The following is a 24,901-nucleotide window of genomic DNA, read 5'->3' as shown; positions in this document are numbered from 1 at the left end:
ATTTTACTATAATTCACTATTTAAATAAAAAAGTTAATAATTATTGTTATATATTTCTTCGTATATTTTCGGAACTGATGGATAATATTGAAAAGTAGTATTAAAAATAGGATATTTTTACTCATTTAAAACCACCCATTCTGTTAATAATTATTTCGTTGGTGTTTATGTTATAGCAAAAGGCTATATTTCACCGGTCCATGTAAAAAGTTCTGGCAAATCTCAATTATCTGAGTTGGTAATTGACGACCGGTTTTACGTAATAGCTGCCCAACGGCGTTCTTTTGCGCTTCCTGAACAGGGTCGCGGTAAATTCCATTGCTCACCTCCACGGAGGTACGAGTTTCTGGCCCATTTTACCGTAACCTAACATATAAATGTACATAATTTTATAAATTTAGTGAAAACTCTAATGCTATAAAATTGTTTTGCCTAGGATGAATATTTTCTCCTATCCACAAAAAAAATACATTAAAACTGGGAAATTTTCCAAAATGGAATTGGAATCTTCATATTAAAAATAAATATCATGTCTCTGCCATTGGTTGAAAATTCAAACCAGTTTTTAAAAAGACATTCAATACGATGAAACTGAGGTTCTGGCAAGAAACGTGCAAAACGATAAAACAGAAACATACAGGCACAACAAATTCGACATGAGAAAAATGAGAGATATTGTAACGGCATATTCAAAGCGATAATACAGATACATGCAGGCACCTCACGTTCAGACGATAGAAAAGAAATACACAGTCAAATTCAACACGAGGAATATTAGAGACACGTTTAACACGATATGATATAGATATAAAGAGATTACGTTACAACGATAAACCAAGGGACATACAGACACAATATTCGACATGAGAAATTGAAATATACACGACATATTGAAGGAGATCTTGGGTAGATATACAGGTTGTTCACAACGATATACAGGTTGTTCACAACGATATACAGAAAAATACAGTTGCTGCAATTAGAAAAGGAAAAAAGTTTGAGTATATCGATGACATAGGATTCATGTACAAGACGAGATTACAGGTATACACACGATAAACCAAGTGACATACAGACAAAATATTCAACATGAGGAATTGAGATATACACGACATAACCAACACTGTCCAAGAGACCTACAGGCACACCACGAGAAAACAGCCGTACAAAGAAAACAAATTCAACAAGAGAAAACCATTAAAAAAATGCACAAAACAATTGAAACTTAATGTATAAACCCAAATAAGTTACTCTATTAAAATACTCTACACGACCTAAAAAGAAAGCAAACTGAGATACATAAAAACTGGCCTAAAATAAACATGATAAACCTAAGTGTATTACATCCAAGACTCCGTCAAAACAATGGCGACCCAGACATACTTTTTATCACCTAATTGTTTACAAACGTTTAAAAGGTAACTGGCAAATGACACACAAACCAACTACTACTATTAAGTTGGTAAAATCGTAATGCTATAACATATCTATCAGGTAGACCGCAAATAATAATTATAATAAATGCTTTATGTTACAAAATATTTACAAAACAAAAATATATGCCATAACATAAAATAACGGCATGGATAAAAACCGTCTGCCGGAGGTTGAAGCCACAACTATCAAAAATATATAAATAAAATTAAAATAATAATACAATAATAATACAATAATACTAATTTAAAAAGGAAAAGAACTAGTGATCATAATTGAATTCCCTAATTAGATCATGACGATACGACCAAGCCTGTCGTGAGAATCTGATCAATTGCAAACTGTTCCTACCATTAAGGAATTCAAATATCTGGGTTATGCTGGGTCTGCTGTGTCCTGTATGGAGATATCTACATTACGAGAGGATGGGACTACACCCAAGAAATGGATCACATCCTCCCTTTCTCTGCGGTTACAAAGAGCACAGAGGGATAACTCCCTTTCTCGCCACGGAGTGTAGTTAAGAAAAACCAACTCGCCTCTTTATTTGAAAAACCAGCTCAGCTCTGTGGGCGAAAGTTCTGTATTTCCTGCAGTGAGGGACAGCAAGGAAGGGGGCACTGCAGATCTTTAGATAAAAGAAAACTGTCCAGACGACCGCACACACTACCCGGTAACACTCGTCCATCCTTTGACATATGCCCATCAACTGGGCACACCATTTATCCCGATCCTGGAAGTTAGAGTCAAAAGGGCAGGAGTACTTTTCCGCCAAATTAACCCAGTTCTTGAACCAGAATCTTCAAGACTAGAGAACAAGAAAGCCGGTGAGCAGGTAGATTCAAAGTCGTGATGCAGTACCAACATGGAGACCGTAGGTGAAAACATGAACCAGAGAGGTTGAAGTCTCAATAGAAACCATTTAATTTGGTGTATGACGGGGGACCCTAACAACTTCTTGATGAAGAAACGTTGAACTTCTTCCACCAACATGTCGTTGAAACCCCCAACACTGGGCACCACAGCATACAATTGAACGGCAAACCGCTTTGAATAAGTAAGGAACGTTTTTGGAAGGAGGGGCTTTACCGTTAATAATGAGGGCCTTCCAAAAACGATTTATCCCAAATTAAGCCAATTATATCCTCTCCGTAAAATGCCGAGTCATAGAAAAACGGGGGGGGGGAATACCCAGATATTTGTAATGGTTAATGACTTCAATAAGTTCACTAATTTCGTGGTCCGCTTGACAATTAATACATTACAATTAATTAAGGTTTTTCATCTCAACTAAAAACCTTAATTAATTGTAATGTATTAATTGGTCAAACGGACCACGAAATTAGTGAATTTAATTAATTAAAATGAAGTACACGCTCTCCGTGGCCATTTCATTTGTCGTCGAGAATCCAATCCGATTACACGACATTTGAAAAATGGCAAAAAGGAAGGAAAACTCATAAGGTGGGGTTGAGATGGGAAGTTGATGTCCGAGTGGATCGAGGTCACGATAGCTCAAGTGGTAGAGCAGCGGCGTATCTAGCCGAAGATCGTGAGTTCGAATCCCGCTCGTGCCATTGACTTTTTTTCATCTCAACTAAAAACCTTAATTAATTGTAATGACGTCAATAAGGTGCTTTTATTTTTCTACTTTTCATTAGCAGCAAGACGACTTCCTTTTCTGAACACCATGATGAACCACTATGATCAGGGATAGTGATAGTATCGGTTAGGTCTAACTTGATTCTATAATAATTGTGCGTTTTGAGACTCAAAAAATAGATCCTCGTTTTTGCCCTCCTGATGCTTTACAAGTTCTTATAGGTGCAAGTGCATGTTTTCTTTCGGCAATTATGAAATGACTTATTAATCAATTACTTACACATCTTGTCCATTGCCACAGTAGCAATTTTTGACATTTTAAACTAGATTTAAAATATCGTAATAACGTAATTGGGCCCAGGATGAGGATTTAAATAAACTAAAGGATCGTGTTGTGTAAACGGTCGTGGGTAAATGAATAGATTGAACAAAACCCAGGAAATTGAGGATTAGTTGCTTCTGGTCTGAGTGCCCTTGCCCCGCGGCATGATCCAATTCTACAACTGACCACCGTCACCCCTACTCTGTTTTGACATCGCTCCTGTCAAAACTAACAATTCAGACGTCCCCCGTCCGCTTGACTTATCTTCGTAGCCGTCTTTGGAAGCCGTAAGTAGACTTCAATTAAGTACGGACATTGAAAGAAAGTTTTGTCATGAAAGAAAACCGGAAATTAACAGAGCGTACAGAAGCTATAATAACCTTTCACATAAAAGATGGGGAGTAGTTGTAAGAATTTGTTCATTTGTTTACACGGCCCCAGATTGAATGAAGAAATTTTGATAAGTATAATAATGTGAAAATTATAATCTATCCAGACACTTTACATATTACAATAAATATTATATCACAGTGTTAGATAAATTTTATATAGGACAATTTTCTAAAAACCTGATTTGTAATTATAATCGTAAATATCTATTATATGACTGTGATAGATAAATTTTATATAGAATAATTTTCTAAAAGACTGATTTTTAATTATAATCACAAATACAGTATTATATGACTGTGATAGATAAATTTTATATAGGATAATTTTCTAAAAGCCTGATTTTTAATTATAATCGCAAATACATTATTGTAGACTGTTAGAAAAATTTTGTATAGGATAATTTTCTAAAAGGCTGATTTTTAATTATAATCGCAAATACACTATTGGTTGACTGTGTTAGATAAATTTTATATAGGAAAATTTTCTAAAAGCCAGATTTTAATTATAATCGCAAATACACTATTATATACCGTGAAAAATGTCTTGCACTATTACTATTACTTGACTAATACACTATTATTGCCGTGTCTTCAGCAGTGCTGTATGTAGCTCGAGGTACCACTGTCTCCCTGACTGTTTTAGGCCGTACAATGATTTCTTCAGTAGGCATGCTATGTTTCCTTTTCTTGTTTTCCTTAGCATATCTAATGCCTTTTTTTTATTGTCTTGACCGGTGAGTTTCTAATTTTCTCCAAGATGGTTTCCAAGCATTCCGGGGGCTCCACAAAAATTTTCTCTTCGTTCTCCGTTAAGGTAAGGTGATTACGTCCAGCTGACGAATGGACAAGTAGTTTGCTATGGCATCTCCTATTAGGCATCTTAGTGAACCAAGCCTTACCACTGGAGAAAAGGTCTCATGGAAGTCTATCCCGTGTAACTGGGAAAAACCTTTAGCTACGAGTCGAGCCTTCTTGCGAATAAGTTTTCCATCCTGATCTAGCTTGTCTTTTAAGACTAGACGACAGCCGATAATCCTCTTGTCAACAATTTTCCAGGAGTCATTCTTTAAGATAGACTCAAACTCTTCAACTATATCTTTTCTCCAGGGTGAGTTGTTAAGGGCCTCGTTGATGGAGGGAAGTTCGCACTGTCTCCAATAGGTGTGTCGTTTTTTGTTTCTTCTTCTGTGGTCTTCCTCGACCAATTGTCCTCGAAGTGCTTTTTGGGTCTTGCTCTTTGTCCTGTCCGTTGTATGCAGGGTCTTCCACGCCCTTTCCTCGTGAATTCATGTACTTGTTCTTCTTTTCTTCTCCGACTTCTTCACTTCCCTTTTCATCTTCTTCATCACCTTCTTGAGGTTCGGTTTCTTCAGTCAGTTGCTGATCTTGAGTGACCGGACGATTCCCTTTAATTTGAACTTCAATATTTCTTTTGAAATCCTTGCCATTTTCTAGATCTTGAGTTGACTTATCTTCTTTCTCTGGATATTTTCCTTCAACGAATTTAATGTCTCTCGAGATTTTTACTATTCTCTGTTTAGGTAGCCAAACGCGATATGCCTTTGATTCGTACTGTTTACGCCTAGAGAAATTTATTATTTTAGTATTAGTTAGGCGGTCTGTGCTCCGAGACGGAATGGTTTAAAATAAGGTGAAATGACCGTGAATACGTCGTCTTTGAACTGATTAGGCCGGACAACACATCCTTATCGCTGCCTAATCCGTAGCTCGAGCCGATAACGAGGAAGGTGCGGGGGCGGAGGAGTGCAAATGAAACACGACTCGAAGACGCACGCGCAAAAATTTCTTTGATTTTTAACGTTTTCTTGAGCGAAAATAACCAGCGTTGGTCACGCACGCCTGATATACTTCATCGTTAGAAAAATTTGGATCGGACACTCTCCGATCGCCGACCCTGGAAGTTGACGCTTCATCCGCCGATCTGCCGCATCGAAGACGCAACATTACGCCGACATCGCCGCACGCCTTTCCGCCACATCTTCTTACCTTCTTACCGGCCGGCACCTCTCGCATCAAACTGTTTGCCCGTTAAGGGGCTTCGTGTCATTCACGCGTTCTCATTGAACACTGAAGCGTTTGGTTTTTGATTTGTTTATTACTTTATCTTACAAGAAATATTTATTTTATTTATTTGACTATTTTTATAATTTAAAGAAGATATTATTTCGTTTTAGTTGGTTATTTGAATAGTTAATAGAATATTATTTTAATTTAAGTTGATCCGTTTAATAATGTAATAGAAAATATTGTTTATTTTTAAATTATTATTTTGCATGATTTCATAGAGATTTAATGATTCGGTTTGAAATAAGTGTATATATATTATTTTCCCTTGACCCTGGCCAGGCCGTATTATTTTTTGTAATATACTTTGTCACATTTATGTGCATGTATTTTTATTTATCTTTTCCTTTAAACCATTCTGTCTAGGAATGTTAAGGAGAATAGTAGATCCGGCAAAATTTTACTGAACGGTAAGGAGCGTTGTTTCCCAATCGAGGTAAACCCCTTCTTCCAACATAAAACTGGTCCTCCGGGCCGGATATACTAACTCCGTTTCATTCCCACGCCTGCACTTCACATCTCCATTATTTCCCTGACAGGTATTCGCTACGTTTACATCTTCCTGATCTGATATTCTTCTTTCAACATGTCTAAAGGCTCAGAAGATCTGAATTTGGAAATTGAATGTGTGAAGGATGAAATTTACGATTTATCTGCCGAAATGCAGGAAACTCTTGAAATTGGAAGGCGTTCGCAACAGAATACGGCCGATCTGCCTATGTTCGAAGCTCGTATATCCAGGCTTGATAACGCCTTCAAAAAATTTGTTGCCTCCATTTCAACTGTAAATAAATTATTGAGAAAGTCGAAAAGGCCACTTGATGAATTTTTCAAATTGAAGGCAACCGTTCAAGCGGAATATTATGAAGCATTAGCCATTTCGATACAACGAGAAAATAGTTCTTCTAATGAGAACGTTGCGCCTTCGGTTCAATCCGCAGCGTACAACGCCACTTTGAAGCTGCCCAGCTTAAGTTTACCCTCTTTCGACGGAGATTTATCAAAATGGACTTCCTTCAGGGACACTTATATATCATTGATACATAGAAATGAGGATTTAAAGGAGGTGCAAAAATTCCATTACTTAAATTCCTGTCTGAGAGTTCTGCGTCGCAGGTCATTACTGCTGTCGACATCTGGGAATCCAATTACGGTCAGGCCTGGCAAGCCCTTATACAAAGATACGATAATGGCCGTATAAGAGCAATGAATCATCTGACACAGCTCTTCAACTTTAAGTTTATGTCGAAACTCATCTGCACGACATTGGAAAACTTCTCTGCGGTCGTTTTGGAGAATTGCAATGCCTTCCGGAAAATGAACCTTCCTGATAAGGACGGTTTCATACTTTATACGTTCGCCTTGCGTCTCCTGGACTCCAAAACAAGAGAAAGGTTTGAAAACGAGCTTGGTGGAAGACAGGAACCACCAACATTTTCTGACTTTAATGATTTCATTCACAAGCAAATGTTAAATCTTCAGTCGAACGCGCTGGCATCAAGTTCCCACGTGACCTCAGGAGCAGAAGTTAAACACTCAAAATTAACAAACCACGTATTTATGTCAACGAACGCCCCTCCTGACCAACCACGATGTCCAATCTGCCGGAACAATCATAGGATTTTTGACTGTTCAGTTTTACGTTCGTGGAAACCGAAGGAGAGATGGGATCGGATTAAATCATTGAACCGTTGCTTCAATGGCCTGTCCTCTGGTCATTCCTGCCGCATTTGCCCCACCCAGCGTACTTGCCGACGATGCAATGGCCGACACCATACCTTGCTCCATTTATCGAATGACGTAGGCGTCAAGTCCCTTGGAATCTCTCTTTTGGGAGCGGATCTCTTTGCCGACGTTCTTTTGGGAGAAGTAAGAAGGCTAGCAGATGGGCTCCCGAGCGGACTTAAAACGGTATTCGGCTGGGTTCTGCTAGGTCGGATCGACGTTCCATATAACCTAAACCAGACTTCGTTACTTGTAACCGCCCGGTCTGAAAATGATGAGATGCAGGCGTTGATGTCCCGGTTTTGGAGCGTCAAAGAAGTCGCTGATGTGCCCAGAGATGACTCGATGGACGCCCGATGTGAGGAGCATTTTAACAGCACACACTCGCGACAGGAAGACGGCAGATACGTCGTCAGTTTACCTTTCCGGTCGAATCCTGTTAGCCTGAGAGACTCCAAATTGGGTGCACTTAACAGATTTCATAAGTTGGAATTACGTTTCTTACGTGATGGCGATTTGAAGGCTGAGAACGATCGAATGTTCCAAGACTACTTGAAACAGGGTTTTATGACTGTTGCTTGCCGAGAGGGACTTTATTTCCTTCCCCATCATACTGTGTCAAAGGTTGGCTCAACGACAAAATTGCGTGTAGTCTTCGACGCTTCCCATGCGACACCGTCCGGCTCGCTAAACGACCTATTACTGATAGGACCAAAACTGCAAAGAGAAATAAAGGACATTTTGCTGTCGTTTAGGATCCAAGTTATGGTAGCGTCTTCCAGAATCCACAGCATCTGAGTCAGCAAACTTCACTTCCATATAAATAGGGCTCAGGCGCTAGGGCCGACAGTCTTCCGTTAGTCTTCTATTAAGTCTTACTCTTAGTCTTATGCTAGACGCAGTGTTATGCTAGTTGTTGGCCGGTATACTTGTTGTATAAAATTGTATTCGTTATTATAAATAAAGTTTTTTTTTTGGACTTTTATTATAACGGATTACATAACTTCCATAAATATGCTATAACATCGGATATTATCCAGATGTATCTGCAGATTATAATCGCAGACGAGGATCGGAGATTTCAACATCTGTTCTATAGGTTCGATCCCGCTGAAGCCGTTCAAGAATATGAGTTTCACCGTTTGTCGTTTGGCTTGTCCTGTGCGCCTTTCATAGCTCTCCGGGTATTAACGCAGTTAATAAAAGATGAAGGCGAGGGATTCCCCTTGGCGTCTAAAGCGTTATTAAGGAACACGTGTGTCGATGATATATTGACGGGAGCGAATACAATCGAAGAAGCTCGTTTGCTCCAGCACGAATTGACAATTCTGTTGCAAAAAGGAGGTTTTGCTTTAAAGCAGTGGTGCAGTAACTCCCCTCATCTGCTCGGTGATGTCGCAACTCACCCCTCTGTGCCATCTGTCCCACTGTCCAACCTGGAGGATTCTGCCGTGAAGGTTCTGGGAATGCAGTGGGAACCTAATGTCGATTGCCTGTCTTACCGTTCGATAGAGTACTTATAAGACCACAAATGTCGGTGTGAACGATTTCCAGTATTTCTGTTACGCGGTTAGAATTCTTCGGGTACGGAACGCCGTCATTTTTCCTTTCAGGCACCCTTCACAGACGGGTAATTTGTCCTTGAAAATATATCCGTAGGGTATGGACTTTGCCAGTATCATTTCCTTTAGGTCCCTCTCGTTTAGATGTCCGTACCTCTCATGCCATAATTTCAAGTCATTGTTCGGTCTTGCAGCGTAACTTGAGTTCTCGGTTTCACGCGTAAAATACAAATCTTCCACACGATCGTTAATCAATTTTACATCTTTACGTTTTTTATAAACAAACGCCTGATTTTGTGTACACAAGAATTTATATCCTTTTTCAGTTATTTTGGCGACGGAAATTAGATTTGTACGCAAGTCAGGGACGCAAGTTAAGTGTCATTTAGAGTAATGTTCTCCAAATTTCCGAAGACTGGTGGCAAAGGAAGCTGTTCCAGATGACTCGATTTTAGTGGTGTCGTTGTTCGCTAAATTCAGTTCCTTGTCTACAGGATATTCCAGTTTCTGAAAATTTGTTGAGTCTTTCACCATGTGGGACGTAGCATCACTGTCGAGGCACCAAAAGGTTTTCAGGGAGCTATTCGCGGAAATGTTCAATGCGCATAATGCTACATTTTCAGCTTTCTTGGCCGGTTCTCTTTTCGAGCGACATTCATTTGCTTTATGACCGTATTTCCGGTCTCTATGGCATTGGAATCTAAATTTTCCAGACTCACGTCGGTCGTACCTATAATTTTCATGACGTTTTGGTACGTGGGAGTTCGATTATGCCAGCTGTTCTTTGTTGAGAGCATCGCATTCTCGGAATAATTGTTTAGGTGGGTTCTTCGAGAATCGTTTTCTTCTAGAATCTTTATTTTAAGGGTTTCCGAAGTAGGTAAATCGTCACGTGTTTCGATAGCGCGTCTGAAGTTTTCGAAGCTTCGGGAGGCTGTAAAGTAATACTATGGCCAATAAATCGGGTTTAATATATATGTCCATATCTCCATATCGGCAGTGTAGAAAAATTCGTTCAAATGCTCGCGGACGTCGGTCTCTTCGGTTCGTTTTAGTAGGTTGGCTCTTCTCGCGGGGCCTTTTGAAAGGTAGATCTGCTCGAGTTTCAGCCACGTTTCTCGTGAGGTTTTGCAGCCCTTTATCTGTTTTAATTCCGGGTGTGAAATACTTAAAATGATATCTGACCTGCCCTTTGATCTGCTTCAAGCCACTTTTGGTATTCCACGTGGTCGTGGTCCATCTTCTTCGGTTCCGGTTTTGTAATGTTCACGAATCCCCACGCGTCATTTTTGATTAAAATGGCCTGCATTTGGATGCACCATGTGTCGAAGTTGTCCTTCGACAACTGGTCGATTTTTGTAGAGATCCTGCTGTTCATGCCTATAACCTATTAAAACAGTGGAAGCGTGTTGGGCCCATAACCTATTAAAACACAGTTGAGAACGAAAGATATTTATTACAACAGCACATGTACAAGAGTGGACTGAATCACTGAACTGACTGTCGCGCCGCCTATCGAGACATACTAATCGAGTGTTCGGCGGCTCCTCCAACATTTTATGTAGGACAATTTTCTAAAAACCTGATTTGTAATTATAATCGCAAATATCTATTGTATGACTGTGATAGATAAATTTTATATTGAACAATTTTCTAAAAGACTGATTTTTAATTATAATCACAAATACAGTTTTATATTACTGTGATAGATAAATTTTATAAAGGATAATTTTCTAAAAGCTTGATTTTTAATTATAATCGCAAATACACTATTGGTTGACTGTGTTAGATAAATTTTATATAAGATAAATTTCTAAAAGCCTGATTTTTAATTATAATCGCAAATACACATGTCAATTGCCTCAAAAATAAAAATTATTAGAATATTCTGCCTTATGTGTTGATTGCCTTCAGATTTTAACTGAATCCAATGGAGATTCAAATGGACTTTGTAATGATTTAGATTCATAAAGATCTTGCGAAAAAATTGAATTTTAAATTGGCTATGGCTCAAAACAATTGGCAGAGGCGAACATTCATTGTTGAAGTCTGCAGACACGAGTCATGGTTTATGTCGTCAAGATCCATGGTTTCGTTTGAGCTGGTAAAGCTTCAATTCAGTGTTCAAATATTTCTTTAGTTCGAAGGGTCAACAATCTTCCGTAATTGGAAAATAAGAGACTAGCAGTGTCCGGAGCGGCAGAAAAACAACTCCGACCTAGATCTGCAAATTTTGACAAGACTGTGATTCACAATTGAAAATTAATTGCACACTAGGTTAAGTTGAGTGGATAGTTTTTGCGAGGATTGGGTATACCAATATTTTCAAGTGGTTACCAGGTTTTCAATACCAACAATTTTTATTATAACAACCTCTATTCCTTTTTATGACAATGTCATAATGCTATATACTATTATTAATGGAATCACTCTATTTATTTTATTTTTTTAATTTAATGGTTCAAGATCTTGTTTTAACCTTTACTTAAACCACATAACAAAAAATATTTTATTTTGAAATAATCTGGGAGACAAAAAATCTAGAATTGGAGTATCTTGTGTCTATCGTTATTTCTGATCACCAAATATCAGTTGTAGAAAGTATTAAAGTGGAAAAAACTCTCAAATAGGATTTGTGAGTGTATGTTTGTGTTGTGTTTTGTGTGATTACATAACATAGCAAAAAAATAAAGGATTGAACATTTAACAAATATAAAAATTAAGAAAAAAATTTAATTCGTGGATTGCAAGCTTTCCCTGACACATATGTATATATTCAATGAATGTCCTTTCCCGTTCCGGTCTTCATGGAATTCGTTGAAACTTGTGAAGTAAATGAGTTTATTCACCTTACAAAACAAAAGTTAACAGTACAGATTTTTTGTCAAATTTGTTTTCTTTTTAAACAGTTTAATTTACTAGCGTATATTGAACAATAAGTTGGAATAAGTTACAGGTTTGGGTTTTAACAAAAGATTTTCTTTTCAAATTTAGGCATTCTGATCATCAAAATAGAGCGAAACAGCTCCTGCACATCTTGAAAATAAAGAATACACCAAAAATGCGACTAATAGACGAGAACCATGGAATTTGGAATGGAAATTGAAACGCAACAGGCCCTGAACCACATCACTCAAATCTCACAGTAAGTCGCTTTTAAAGCCATGTGTTTTTTTGTTTTTTTGGAAAAATTTAAATTTCATTAAAGGATCATTACAAAAATTACTAGGTACTGTAGTAACTGTTTAGTAAGTTGGAAAATTGTTATTTCAGAAAAACTGAAAAGTTGTTATTATTAATACGCATGATTCTTTTGAATAAGAATCTCTTAATCTCAGAATTTTCCAAGCACCAATCGTAAACAAGCGTAAAATTTTCATAATTTAAAACTAAATTTTAAAAAATTTACTTTTAAGAGTAAGTCTCTTTTCGTTATGTCTGTGTACATAAAACATTACTCAACCGAACATAATGACAATTCGCGTTGTATGTCTGCCCGCTGGAAAGGAAAAAACAGGGATCAAACAGTGATAAAGGTTAAATAAAACTTAAAAAACTGATACATAAATTAAAAAATTTGTGCTCAAACATAAAACATTAAAACTTAGAAAAGACAAATAATATTTCACACTAAATTTATTATAAATTAAAATCACGAAATTAGTTTTCTTAAGCATTTAATTAAGAAGAATGTATCTCTTTTTGCTAGTGGTTGAGCTGTGTGTTTTTTTGGCACAGCCTAGTAGTTCCTTTGAAACGCTAGTAAAATCTGGAAGAGTGAAAGGGTCATGTTTTTATTTTTTTTGTCCCAGTCGTTTATTACCTTTGACACCGTCTTTTTTGTTTTATTGTGTTTTGACTGTGTGTTATATTATTGAATGTTTACTAACAATTACGGGTTTTACGTTTTTTCCCCTACCCATATGCTCGTCATGGAAGAATTTGACCGAGTTGGATATTGTTTTCCCTAAATACACTCATGCTCCTTTTGTGACGTCCCACACAAATGCTGCTTTAAATTTTCAGTTTTACTTTAAAAAAGTTCAAAATCGAAGTTAAAAGATAGTTCGAAGAGGTTAAGGAATAAACAGAAAGGACTTCCATTCATCACAATTTGGCAAAATTTAATATGTAGCTTAATTTATATAAAGATTATTTTTTCGTGGTATATACATGATTTATTGATTATCCTTATTTATCGTAGTGATTTTTCTTTTAAAAATAATTAATATTATACTTAAATTTTATCCCCAGCGCTGTTGGTTTACACATTACTTAATTTATTTAAATAGATCGTAAAAAAAAAGTCTAAGTAAAATTTTTAGTAGCTTTTGAAGCGATAAAAGTCCTCAAGGATTTTTACTTAGTGGGAGAAATACATAAGTCGTAGGTATAGGAAATGCACTGTCGAAACTACAATTTCCATGTCGAAACAACATGTCGGGTAAGTTTTTTGTTTTTTTTTTGGTTTTTTTTTTCAAATAAAATTGTGGCTTTTTGAAGTAGGACTGATGTATCGTAACAGGCTACCGTTTCGTTGTTTGTAAGAAATTCTTTATTTATTTATCTAATTTTACACACAATTGATAATATACGGTTGTTGGTCATTTACACCTATAGTTCGAGAAATAACCAACAACCCAGATTTAAAATATTTGACACCAAATTGAACAAAAAAATAAAGAATTTAAATAATTATTAATATAACCCTATTCTACACATATGTCTATTGTGGTACGGATTGTTCACTATACAAGAATTTTTCATTGACGTTTGGACGTCAGATTTGTCTGAATATGTAAGCCAAATTAAGTTATAATTACGCGGTGAAGAAATAATGGCTCAGTTGACTCACTGAAGAAGAAACTAAGACGATAATTGAACCTATTTCCATATGGTTGGCTAATGATAAAGTTAAACGCGAAAGCTTTTTTTTCACACTGGGGAAAGTAATAACATCCTCTCTGAGTGTTTAACATCTCGCAATAATTACCTATTTAACAAGTCTGTTTACCTTTTTAACTAGCGCTTAAAGTCGTTATAAATATGTGATATTTTGCTTCAGTACAAACGGCACAAATTAAACAAAATGTCTAAAATAATAACATCTGAGATGATTTGATGAAAAATCTAATTAAAAAAAGATATTGATAAAATTGTACACTTATAATTTAAATATTAGTCCACATTCAAAACATTCCACTCATTTTAATTATCTGTATCACCGGTCTCTCATTGTCTTGGTTTTATGGTACAACTTTTCCCCTGACTTTAACTATTCAATTTCTCAATTTAACTTTGCTTACTTTGTTGTTATGAGGTAACCACTATGTTAAATTACTTCCCGTAGCTTGTTTTTATCTAAATCTTTTAATTTGTAAGGTACATCATTAGAACATTTCATCAACCAATATTTCATACCATTTTGTGCGACTTTCAGTATGTTACAAGTGGTGACAAGTTTTTAATGTTAGGTAGTTTAAATTAGTAAAACTTAAAATTGAAAATGATTAAAACTTATTAATAATGCATGTACTTTAGAATATAAATTCAGGGGATAGTCAAAATTTGTAAATCAATGAAAGCTTGCCTGCAGTCGTCTTTATATTTTAACTTTAAAATAATCCTGATTGCTTTTCGTTTGGTAGCAAAAACCTTTCTTGCTGATGGAGCAGGTCCCCACACCAATATGGAGTAAGAGAAGTAAGTTTGAAAGCAAGCATAATATGCTTTTATGGTGTTGATAACTCAATGTATAACAATGTATAATGGGCAGTTTAGTTTAGGATCCATTTTGTGCCAAATAAATCAGGATTTGCCCCTTAGGCTTTGTGTAAAGATTTGAGTTTTATTTTTATTGAGGCACGATCCATTTTTCACCATTTTTTGAGATCATTTAAACTTATTTTTATTTGCAATATAAGTGTTCTAGAGATTTATCAGGAACTGATGTGGTGTTATCGTCTGCAAAATCAGTCAAGTGTATCCTTGGAAAATTTAAATGGAGATAATTTGTGAAAATTAGGTAGATTATAGGACCCAATATAGATCCTTGCGGAACTCCCTTGTTGATCTTTTCAAAATCAGAAAAATTTTGGTTATACATTAATCCCTTAACACTCGCGGTTTTGACATTTACGATTTTCACTGTTCACGTATGATAAAATGTGGAAAAATTAAACATTTTCTGGAGGTACGATTCCTTTATTCGCGGAAAATAAACAGTCGCATAAACAATTTTATTTTCGTATCGAAACTTTTAAGGCTTATTACACTAAACACAATGTCAAGCGAATTTTAAATTCGGTTGATTGTAATTCAGATGAAATAGTAAAGAGTTGCTGGAAGAAATTTAACATTGCCGATTGCATTGCAAACATCGATGCATCTTGGCCGCAATTGAAGCCTAGCTCAATCAACGCTTGGTGGAGAAAGATATGGCCACAGGTCGTCGAAAAGAAGTGCAAGATGAGGAAGAAGAAATCGTTCGGCTAGCGCATCAGAGTGAAGGTGAAGGATTTGATGGCCTGTTGCAACAAAAAGAAGATGAGACTAAAGAATCTGAGGAAGTTGAATGCGAAGATGAGAGCCGGGAAAACGAACGCGAGGAAGTCTTTTGGCACGTGTTTATTTAATTTTTTTCTTTCATTTAATATTTTTTATGCAGGCCAAAGCTTTTCTTCAAAACAGCTCAGGGGAATTTTATCCTTGAGGGACCAACTTCTTGGTGGATGGATCTTGAAATCGAAGTTTTAAGTTTAAAAGGGATGTCGAAGCCGCTTCAAATCCTTATATGGAAATTATTAAAGAATTACCAAAACAATTACAAGTTATTTCTTTTCTTTTACAACAAAATTACAACCAAGTAAACCAAATAACATGTACAAACACGGTTATGTCTTCTATTGAATTTATTTTGAGTAAAAGTTCTGAATTGTATCTCAATTTTTGGCATCATGGACGTAACCCTACTTATAGCATAGGAATAGTCCCAACATCAACTGCAGTTTTCTGGAACAAAACACCCACGAATGTTAAGGGATTACTGTAATTAACCAGCGGTATCAAATGAATTCTTATATTTTTCAAACATTATATATTGCGCTTAATCGATATCGTGTTCTTCTCTGATCGGGAAACAATCAGAATTTTTTTTCTTTCTTTCTTTGCTTGGATGCATACGGCCAGTGTCCCGTGTTGCCAGCGACACCACCCGCCCAACCCGCGCGAGCCGACCAAAGCCACCCCCGGTAAAAGACCTAGAGCGCCCCCCCTTTATTCTACATTTGGGAACTCCGCCCTCTCTTACGGGTGCATTGGGAGGATGTAGATAAAAACCACTTACATCGCTTTACAGCGCTGTGGAAAAGTCCACATCCTCCCCGCAACCCGAGGCAAAAGGCGCCCTGAGCACTCCACTCCTCCACCCGACGGCCGCGCGTGCAGGCCTCCCGGACATTGATTATTTTTGAATAGTCTATATATCTACTCCGCTATCTTGCAAGAACTCAAAAATAAGTTTGTCCACCACTGTCTGATGCTAACAATGTTTCATAGCTGAACGGCTTGATCACCTCCCTCCGCTGGTCTTAAAAGGTTCTCTCTTTCTGTCTCTTATTCAAGACAGAAAAAGACAATGTGCCTCATGTTCTCTGGCTCATCACATGTGTAGCAATTTGGCGACGGCCTAAGACCAATTCGATGCAGGTAAGATCCACAAATGCCGTGATTTGTTCTTAAGCGTATTGAGCAGAAAAAAGTTTTTTGCTTCCGTACTCTGTCGAAAACCATGAAGCGATATTTATTTCCGGGAACAATGATCGATAAAATGACCTTATTGAACCACGTTGTACCAAATGCTTCAGGCTTTTACCCATTTATTACTCAGGGAACGTTTGATGTCAGACTTTGGCAATTTGATGTCCATAAAATCCCCGTCCTTTGTTGCTCGTTTAGCTAACAAGTCCACGATTTCGTTGCTCTTTATACCGCAATGCCAATCCAGCAAAAGACCACAGTTTTATTTTTTGATTTGAAGTTAAACGCCTTGCCTATTACTTCCGTTATTACATAATCGCATTTGGAGTTTGGGTGGAAGTTTTCTATTTGGGCGGTGACACTTTTGTTGTCTGTTATAATGCAAAATTTGGTGTCATCTAGCGTCGTCAGATAATCAAGGGCTCTAATCAAGGCAAATAACGCAGCAGTGAAGGTAGAGACCGCATCAGGCAACCGATAGCTTTTTGAAACATTGAGAGAAGGGTCAAACAAAACACACCCTACATTTCCTCCAAGCACCGACCCGTCAGTAAAGACGAGATGATATCCAGGGAACAGCCGATTCACGTCTTCCAGAAACATTACATTCACTGCTGGAGAATGACAGTCTGAATGGTCTTCAAAATAAAATTTATGTGGAATGTGTAGGACTTTGCAGTAACCTAACTGAAGAATAGGGGAGTGCTCGTGAGAATACATTGAACGTATCTCAGTAATGACCGTTAAAAAGGCTGAAACTATAGGAAGCATTTTTTTTCAACTAGAAATGTTCTGTTAAGACTACCTCAACCAAAGCTGTGATCTTAGGCAAAATGAGGCTGTCGGAATAAAAATTGTTTATGATTTTATTAATTGCTAATTTTTCGATTCTTAAGTGCAGAGGGGGTTCTGAAGATTCAACGGAAAGCGATATGATTGGGGTACTTGGAAGAGCTCCGAGGATTCGTCTGTAACACTTGTTTCAGAACATCTGTATTTTGTTTAATGGGAATTGGAGGCTTGGCCGTAAAATAATAAGCCGAAGTCGACAACGGATCTAATGGTTGATTTATAAAATAGTAGGCCAGTTTGTGGATCTGCCCCCCCCCCATCTGGCGCCAGTAAGGCTACAAAGAATATTATACAGTTCGCATTTAGCTAAGACAAGATTAATGTGTGTCGTCCACGTGAGTTTGCGGTCAATGTTTAGACCTAAAAACCTAACGTGTCTTTTGACAGGGAATTTGTGAATGGCCATATAATTTCATTCGGTAAGTCTATTTTTCTTTTACGGGTAAACGGGCATATAACAGATTTAGAGTCCGATATCGTCAGACCGTTCCCTTCGAGCCATTTGTCAAAATTCGGATTAAACTCCGCAAGTTTGTTCTTGCGCAATTCTAAAAATCTTCAATGGCATAGAGATAAATGTCGTCCGCGTATTGTATGATTCGTATCCAGTCCGGCAAAATAGAAGGTAGATCAGAAACGTACAAAGCATATAGGATGGGACTAAGAATTCCACCCTGTGGACGGCCATTATAGGACTATCAAGATGTCATTAATTTCGAAATAGAGCTTCCTATCAGTGATTAAACTTGTGATGTTTCTGATGAACTTTTTGGGCAAACCCATTTTATGCAGCTTAGAACCAAGTTGAAAAATATTTACATTGTTGCAAGCTCTGCTCACATCCAAGAAAACTGCCAACACCGACTTATTGTTGGCGAGAGCCAATTGAACATCTGAGATCAGCGATAATTGCTCATCGGTTACTGATTTGTTTTTCCGGAACCCGTACTGGGACATAGGGAATTTACCATTTCGTTCATCCCACCACTCTAGACGTGTTTTTAAAATGCGTTCGTAGGTTTTTTGAACACATGATACCAAAGAACCTCTCTGTCTAACTTAAGAAAATGGTAATTGCAAAGTTTACAGAGAGTTTTCCAGTCTAACCATGTTTCTGACAAGAAGGCTAAGTCAATGTCCAATTTGTGCAAAAGTTTTTCCAAGTTTTCTTTCTTATGTTGGATCGAGTGAGCATTCCATTGCAAAAAAAGTTAGTTTATTTTTTTCCATGAGTATACTAAGTATAAATATGGGTTAATATAGATCTTACAGTAAAGATCTAAAAATTGATCGACAAAGCAACTTTTAATTGTTGCAAAAACGCGGAGACCCCGTTGATCAAAGCGGGAAAGGATTTCGAAACAACATCTGACGATTCGCCTCTAGATTCTTCAATCAATGAACTGAGATTGTTCACCATAACATTAAATTCCGGGGCGTTGAAGTCTAAACGAGAATCCGGATTGGCGCTAATTGGAGTTGAGATCGATTTGCCCATAGAATCAGGAGAAGGGAAATACCTTCGTTTCTTTTTTGAGAGGTTTTGGGTATAAGGATCAAAATTATCTGATTCCTCTTCTACATGATCTGGAGGGGTGGCCGAGTGCCTACCATGAAAGGACGATCAAGATTTCTTATTTGTTAGGCTAAGATGTTTACGTAGGTTAAGTTTTTTTGCCGGCATGTATTCAGCCGGTTCGGGAAAGTCTTCTTGGTTTTCCGATAAGTTAAATCTATTAGAGATAACTATTTTAGGGTACATAGTGTTGGCTAAAGTTTTTGATTTCTTTTCTTCTAATAATTGGATAAATTTGGGACATTTTCGGTCATTAGCCCTACCATTGCCCGCACAGTGCAAGTATTTTGCGGTATTGGAGCAATTTTCACTTGGATGTTCTTGAGAACAATTCATGCATTTACTCTTCCCTCTACATTGGTCTTTCAGATGATTTAAGCGAAGGCAATTAAAACATTGCCTAACTGGGGCAACATAAGGATCTACTTTGCAACGCATGCCATAAATATTTACAAACTCAAGCAAACTTTGGGAGTCAAAGGTCACTATGCAAGTACCAAGTACGGAAACCAATACTAAACCTCTATACATAGAGGTTAAGGTTAGAGCACTAACCAGCTGCTATAGATTAATTAGTGAAGGTAGCTGGAACCATAAGGGAAACAACATAGGTCATTCGAAAATTCTACATTTACTGAGTAAGGTTAATAACCAACTACTCAGCGTTAGCGATAAAAAGGTTAAAACACCTTTAGGGAAAAAGCACTTTCAGGTAATTACTCCCTGTGATTATAACTATAGTGCGGATGAGAACCATCGTAGCCTAGACTGCTTCACCGATGGCTCAATCATTAAGGATAAGGGAAGCGGTGCTGGAATACACATACCTAAATTAGGGATCAGTATCTCCTCCCCTCTTGGTAATAACACCTCGGTCTTTCAGGCGGAGGTCTGGGCCATCAATGTTTGTTGCAGAACACTCATGGATAACAAGATTAAGGGAAAAGATATAAGAATCTTTTCAGACAGTCAGGCCAGTCTTAAGTCATTACAAAAAGAGTTATCAACATCTAGGCTGGTGGAGGAAACCGTTGAATTTATTAACAGGATTACTACCAGGGACGAGAATAGGGTAACCCTCATATGGATACCAGCTCATAAGGGACACTATGGCAATGAAGAGGCGGACAGCCTGGCCAAAGAAGGCTCAAATACCGCGTTTGTCGGGCCACAACCGGTATTACCCCACTCTATAAGCACAGCGAAAGAGAGTATTAATTGCTGGGGCATGAAACAATTCCTTAAAGAATGGAATCTGTCCCCCGGACATAGGCAATCGAAGGAGTTTCTGAAGGAAATCAAACCAAAAGAAGCGAAATGGTTATTCTCTAACTCAAGGAGGGGAATTAGGAGGCTGATAGGTATCCTAACGGGCCATTGCCCCTTGAGAAGACACCTCTTCATAATGGGTATTCTACCAGACCCCTTTTGCCGCTTCTGTGAAATAAAAGAAGAAACGGCTCGACACTACCTCGCAGAATGTGATAGGTATGCCAGGGATAGATTTGAAACTTTTGAAGGAGAGGACATTGACAAATCACTCCCCAAGATAAAATGGTCCAAAATCTTGGGGTTTGTAAACAGGTCCAAGAGGTTTATGCAGGACTCGTGAGCCGACCAAGTCCCGGACCTTTTAGGGATGGGGTACGGGCCTACCTAGGCTTTTAACCCCTCGGGTCTTGGTCGTCCACCCTGCATAATATATATACCTAACGCAAAGGTTTTGGTATAGCCACCTTCTTCTACCACCCGCTTAGTAAGTCTGCGGATATTCTTAACGCGAGTAGAAGGGGAGATGTTCTCAAGGATTTCTTCTTCGCTTAAATCCGTTGAAACGTTTCGAATGACACCCATTTTATTATTGAAGAACGAAGGGATGTAACAATGTAATTTTTTTTTTTGTTTGAAAACGTCCGGGTTGATTAACGAGTTAGCCGATGCGTGTGTTTTTGTTTCAATTTTTATCCTGTTTCGGCCCGAAGAAGGTATGTGTACGGTATTACTTGTAATGTCTTTATGCAATTGCCAAATCATTTTACCCAAAACCATAGGGTGGATGTTTCCAGCGCTATTATCGACACTTTCTATAAATATAATAAATGGGCCTGAGTCAGATGGCTTGTACACGTTATTTTTCAGCTTGTATAGAGTCTCTAATCGTTTTTGCTTTTGTGAAAGCTCAGAATTTTTGGGGTCTTTTCGAAATGGAACTAGTTATTAAAACTTTATTTACCTGATTACAAACAGGTTCGCACAATCCACAATCGGATGACACCACGAGAGAGAAACAACAACTGAATCAGAAAATTTAAAGTTCTAATTTATTTGTTCAAACAGGGATGGCCCGTTTACCATAGCTCTGAACTCGAATGGTGGACTCCAGCAAGTGGCGGAAAAAGAAAACAAGGCCCAGGATGATTTCAGGCCAAAAACATCGTAAGAAATTGTGACATTAAACCGTCCAGTCAATCTACAATGTCGAAATGTTCAGGTACTGGGAAGCTTTGGTGCACATGTTCAGAGGAACCGTCGGAACTGGTATCCTGGCCCTCCCGTTCGCCTTTAACCAATCCGGTTACCTCGGAGGCATCCTCGGTATCATTGCCATCACCTACTTAGTCAACTACTGTTCCGTGCTTCTGGTTAGTTGTAACTTGTACAGAGTGATCCTTAAACCACAGCCTAGGCGTTTCCGCACCAGTGAACTTTATTTTATTTACGTTCCAGGCGATCTGCTCGAGGGAATTGGGTAACAGAAAGAAAAACAACGCCGTCCTCACCTACCAAAGCACCCTAGAAGCCGCCTTCAAAGAAGGACCCGAAATAGTGAGGCCCGTAGGGCCATTTTTCATGTCAGTTTATATTTGTTTAAGGATTTTCATACGCGTAATATAATGTAAATCGTTTCATGTCATCAAGAGGTGTTATAAAGCGATGGTTGACATATCTTGTGTAAAATTAATTCTGTTTAGTTTGCTACTATAAGAAAAAATTTATTTGTAGATCCACAACTAACATACTTCTTATCGGGACTCAACTGGGCAGCGTCTGTGTCTATATTATATTCATATCGTCAAATGTCAAAGCAGTAGGTATATGGTAGACTCATTTAAAGCCCTTACTGATTCGGTCTATTGGCAGGCTATGGATCCGTATATCGGCGAGCACACAATAAGGTTCTACACACTATTTCTGGCCATCCCGATCTTGGCGATGAGTATGGTAATCAGTTTGAAGAGGCTCGCTTTCATATCCACGTTCGGCAACATAGTACTACTTTGCAGCGTCGTCGCCGTCATGTACTATTCGACGAGGGACATGGCCGCTCTCTCGCAGGCGAGGATGTTCGGCTCAGTCGCCCATTTACCGCAATTCTTCGGTGCAGTCTTCTTTGCCAGCGGGTGCCTCAGCCTGGTGGGTAAACCCCGTAAATAGAAATTATGAATGGTAGAAATGGTGTCTTTGCAAAAGTAGTACCTACTACCTACTTGCAGTAATTATTCAGAAATCGTGAGACGCGGTCTGGTGGTAAGTTGTTTTCGCGATCCGGATTTCGAGCTTACAGCTCATCATCAGTTTGAAGGAGTTCTACAACCACGTCTGTAGGAAGGAGTCTTACAATCGATATCGAGAGACGTGGTTGTAGAAACTTCTTCAAACTGATGATGATAAGCTCGAAATCCAGATCATTAAAAACAACTGTGAGTAGGAACTATCTTTTTACAAAAGATTGAAACCCCGTGAATCTGAATATGAAAATCTTAAGAGATTTATTTCAGGTGCTACCTCTCCAAAGCGAGATGCTCAAGCCGAAAAACATCTCTTCGACTTTCGGCGTGCTCAACATGAACGCCTTTCTCTCCGGGCTGCTCTACTGCCTCTTCGGACTCTTGGGCTACCTCAACTTCGGCGAGGAGGCGAAAGCCTCTGTCACACTCAACCTACCTCAACATGATTTGTAAGTAGACCAAGAGTCTAAGTAGGGTTCCCCTTTCTTGGTCTTTCACTGAATAATTCATCTTTTTTTCCGCTTCCGTTCGATGTGTTTTTATTACACTAAATTAATTAAGAGGTTTTATAACTTTAATTTTATTAAAATTTTACTTCTGGGGCATTGGATCCCGCAGCTGGATATAACCACTTAGTTCTTAATCTCACAATAACAATAAATAATATAAAGATTTATATTAATGAAAAATATGTCTGGACAAGATTTTTCATTGTTTTACTCTTTACTGTTATCTTTAATTCATTTTATCTTTGAACCCAGCCTTGCGGCATCTTCTGTCTAATACACGAATCTAAAATGTGCTATATTATAATTATTACTGTTATTTCCAGACTGGGGAAATTGGTACAGATTTTCCTGGCCATGTCGACGATGACTGGAACCGCCCTCCAGAATTATGTTTCCGTCTCGATAATCTGGGACGATTACTTGAGATCCATTGTCAAAAAGAATGTGATACTGGCGCAGTACTGCCTCCGCCTGGCCGTCGTGGTGTTGACAGGTGATTTAATTAAGGAAATAAGTTTCCTGTCAAATTTTCGAAATGGCAGATCATATCAATCTTTTTACAAGCTTATTATAGTTAAAAATGAGCGAATTGCTAATTCAACCAACTATTGGATAATGGCGGTTAATGGTATCATTCAACTCCCCTCAAGGTTACCAGTGTTCATTGTGATATTCCGGTTCATCTTTACGGATGTGCTATGAACGATCAAATTTCGAGAGAAATTATGTTCTTTAAAAATATGTTCTTTGACCAATACACGTGTCGGTTGCTTCTTTGAGATTTCAATTGTTGAGGTCATCGCAGCGCATTCTATGATTATTCTTGGAAGTCAATGATTCTTTATCCTATCAAAAGAATGCAAAGCAGGGCAGTCTTCAAATCCATTCCAGATAAGATAATTTATTATTAATACCAATAATCTGACCTCCAACTGAAACAAGCCCAGATGGATTGCGCAATTGATAATATTTAATGCTGGAGCCTACATTCTCTTATTCGCTCAACGAGTCATTTCCGATAGTTATGACATAGTTTACAACGACTTGTAATCGATTTAACAGGCAATAAATTCATTGTAATTAGAAGGTTAAAACACTACGATTCTAGACTGTTGGAATTTCTACCATTAACACATAATATAGCATAAGTACCAACACCAAAATTCAGTTTCTGAGTTATTATTCACAAGGTCACAACCCCAATTTGTCAAAAAATAAAATGAAATTGACAAATAAAAAATTTTAATAATTCAAACACCACCAATTTTAATGGAAAGTGGAGTTGATAAGAATCAAGAACATTAAACAAAAGGTAGGATTAATGGAAAAAACGTGAAAATAAAACATACTTTAAACAAACAGTTACATTACAATAAAATTTTGCATAAAGACTTTTATATCATTTTATAAATTAATATAAAATAAGTCATACTTTTGCAATAGAATTACATTGAAAATAACTGCCTGTTCTTAATTTAATATTTTATTCACTAGTTTTCGTGGTCCGCTTGACCAATTAATATCTTTCAATTAATTAAGGTTTTTAGTTGAGATAAAAAATATTTATATTTTATT

At 37.6% G+C, this 24,901-nt stretch overlaps 1 protein-coding gene across 3 annotated transcripts in view; it reads left to right on the top strand.

Moving 5' to 3' along the window:
- Positions 1 to 3,544: 3,544 nt before the first annotated feature.
- Positions 3,545 to 24,901, top strand: part of LOC106663517 (proton-coupled amino acid transporter-like protein CG1139) — a 31,318-nt gene continuing 9,961 nt past the window's right edge. Inside the window, exons 1-9 of one of the 3 annotated variants that reach the window (XM_014388399.2) lie at positions 3,545 to 3,645; positions 12,117 to 12,267; positions 21,646 to 21,744; positions 21,800 to 21,950; positions 22,036 to 22,160; positions 22,312 to 22,396; positions 22,450 to 22,722; positions 23,088 to 23,266; positions 23,650 to 23,819. In XM_014388399.2, the coding sequence (XP_014243885.1) occupies positions 12,206 to 12,267; positions 21,646 to 21,744; positions 21,800 to 21,950; positions 22,036 to 22,160; positions 22,312 to 22,396; positions 22,450 to 22,722; positions 23,088 to 23,266; positions 23,650 to 23,819 (1,144 nt within the window). In that variant the 5' untranslated portion in view covers positions 3,545 to 3,645; positions 12,117 to 12,205. Of the gene's footprint in view, positions 3,646 to 12,116; positions 12,268 to 13,499; positions 13,567 to 13,609; positions 13,666 to 21,645; positions 21,745 to 21,799; positions 21,951 to 22,035; positions 22,161 to 22,311; positions 22,397 to 22,449; positions 22,723 to 23,087; positions 23,267 to 23,649; positions 23,820 to 24,901 lie in introns of those variants that run through there. The other 2 variants (XM_014388401.2, XM_024229665.1) reach the window with 2 other exon arrangements.

Source organism: Cimex lectularius, unplaced genomic scaffold (genome assembly GCF_000648675.2).
Source record: "Cimex lectularius strain Harlan isolate CLEC.00 unplaced genomic scaffold, Clec_2.1 scaffold5, whole genome shotgun sequence".
Classification (NCBI taxonomy): Eukaryota; Metazoa; Arthropoda; class Insecta; order Hemiptera; family Cimicidae; genus Cimex; species Cimex lectularius.
This window is presented reverse-complemented; position numbering and strand designations above follow the sequence as displayed.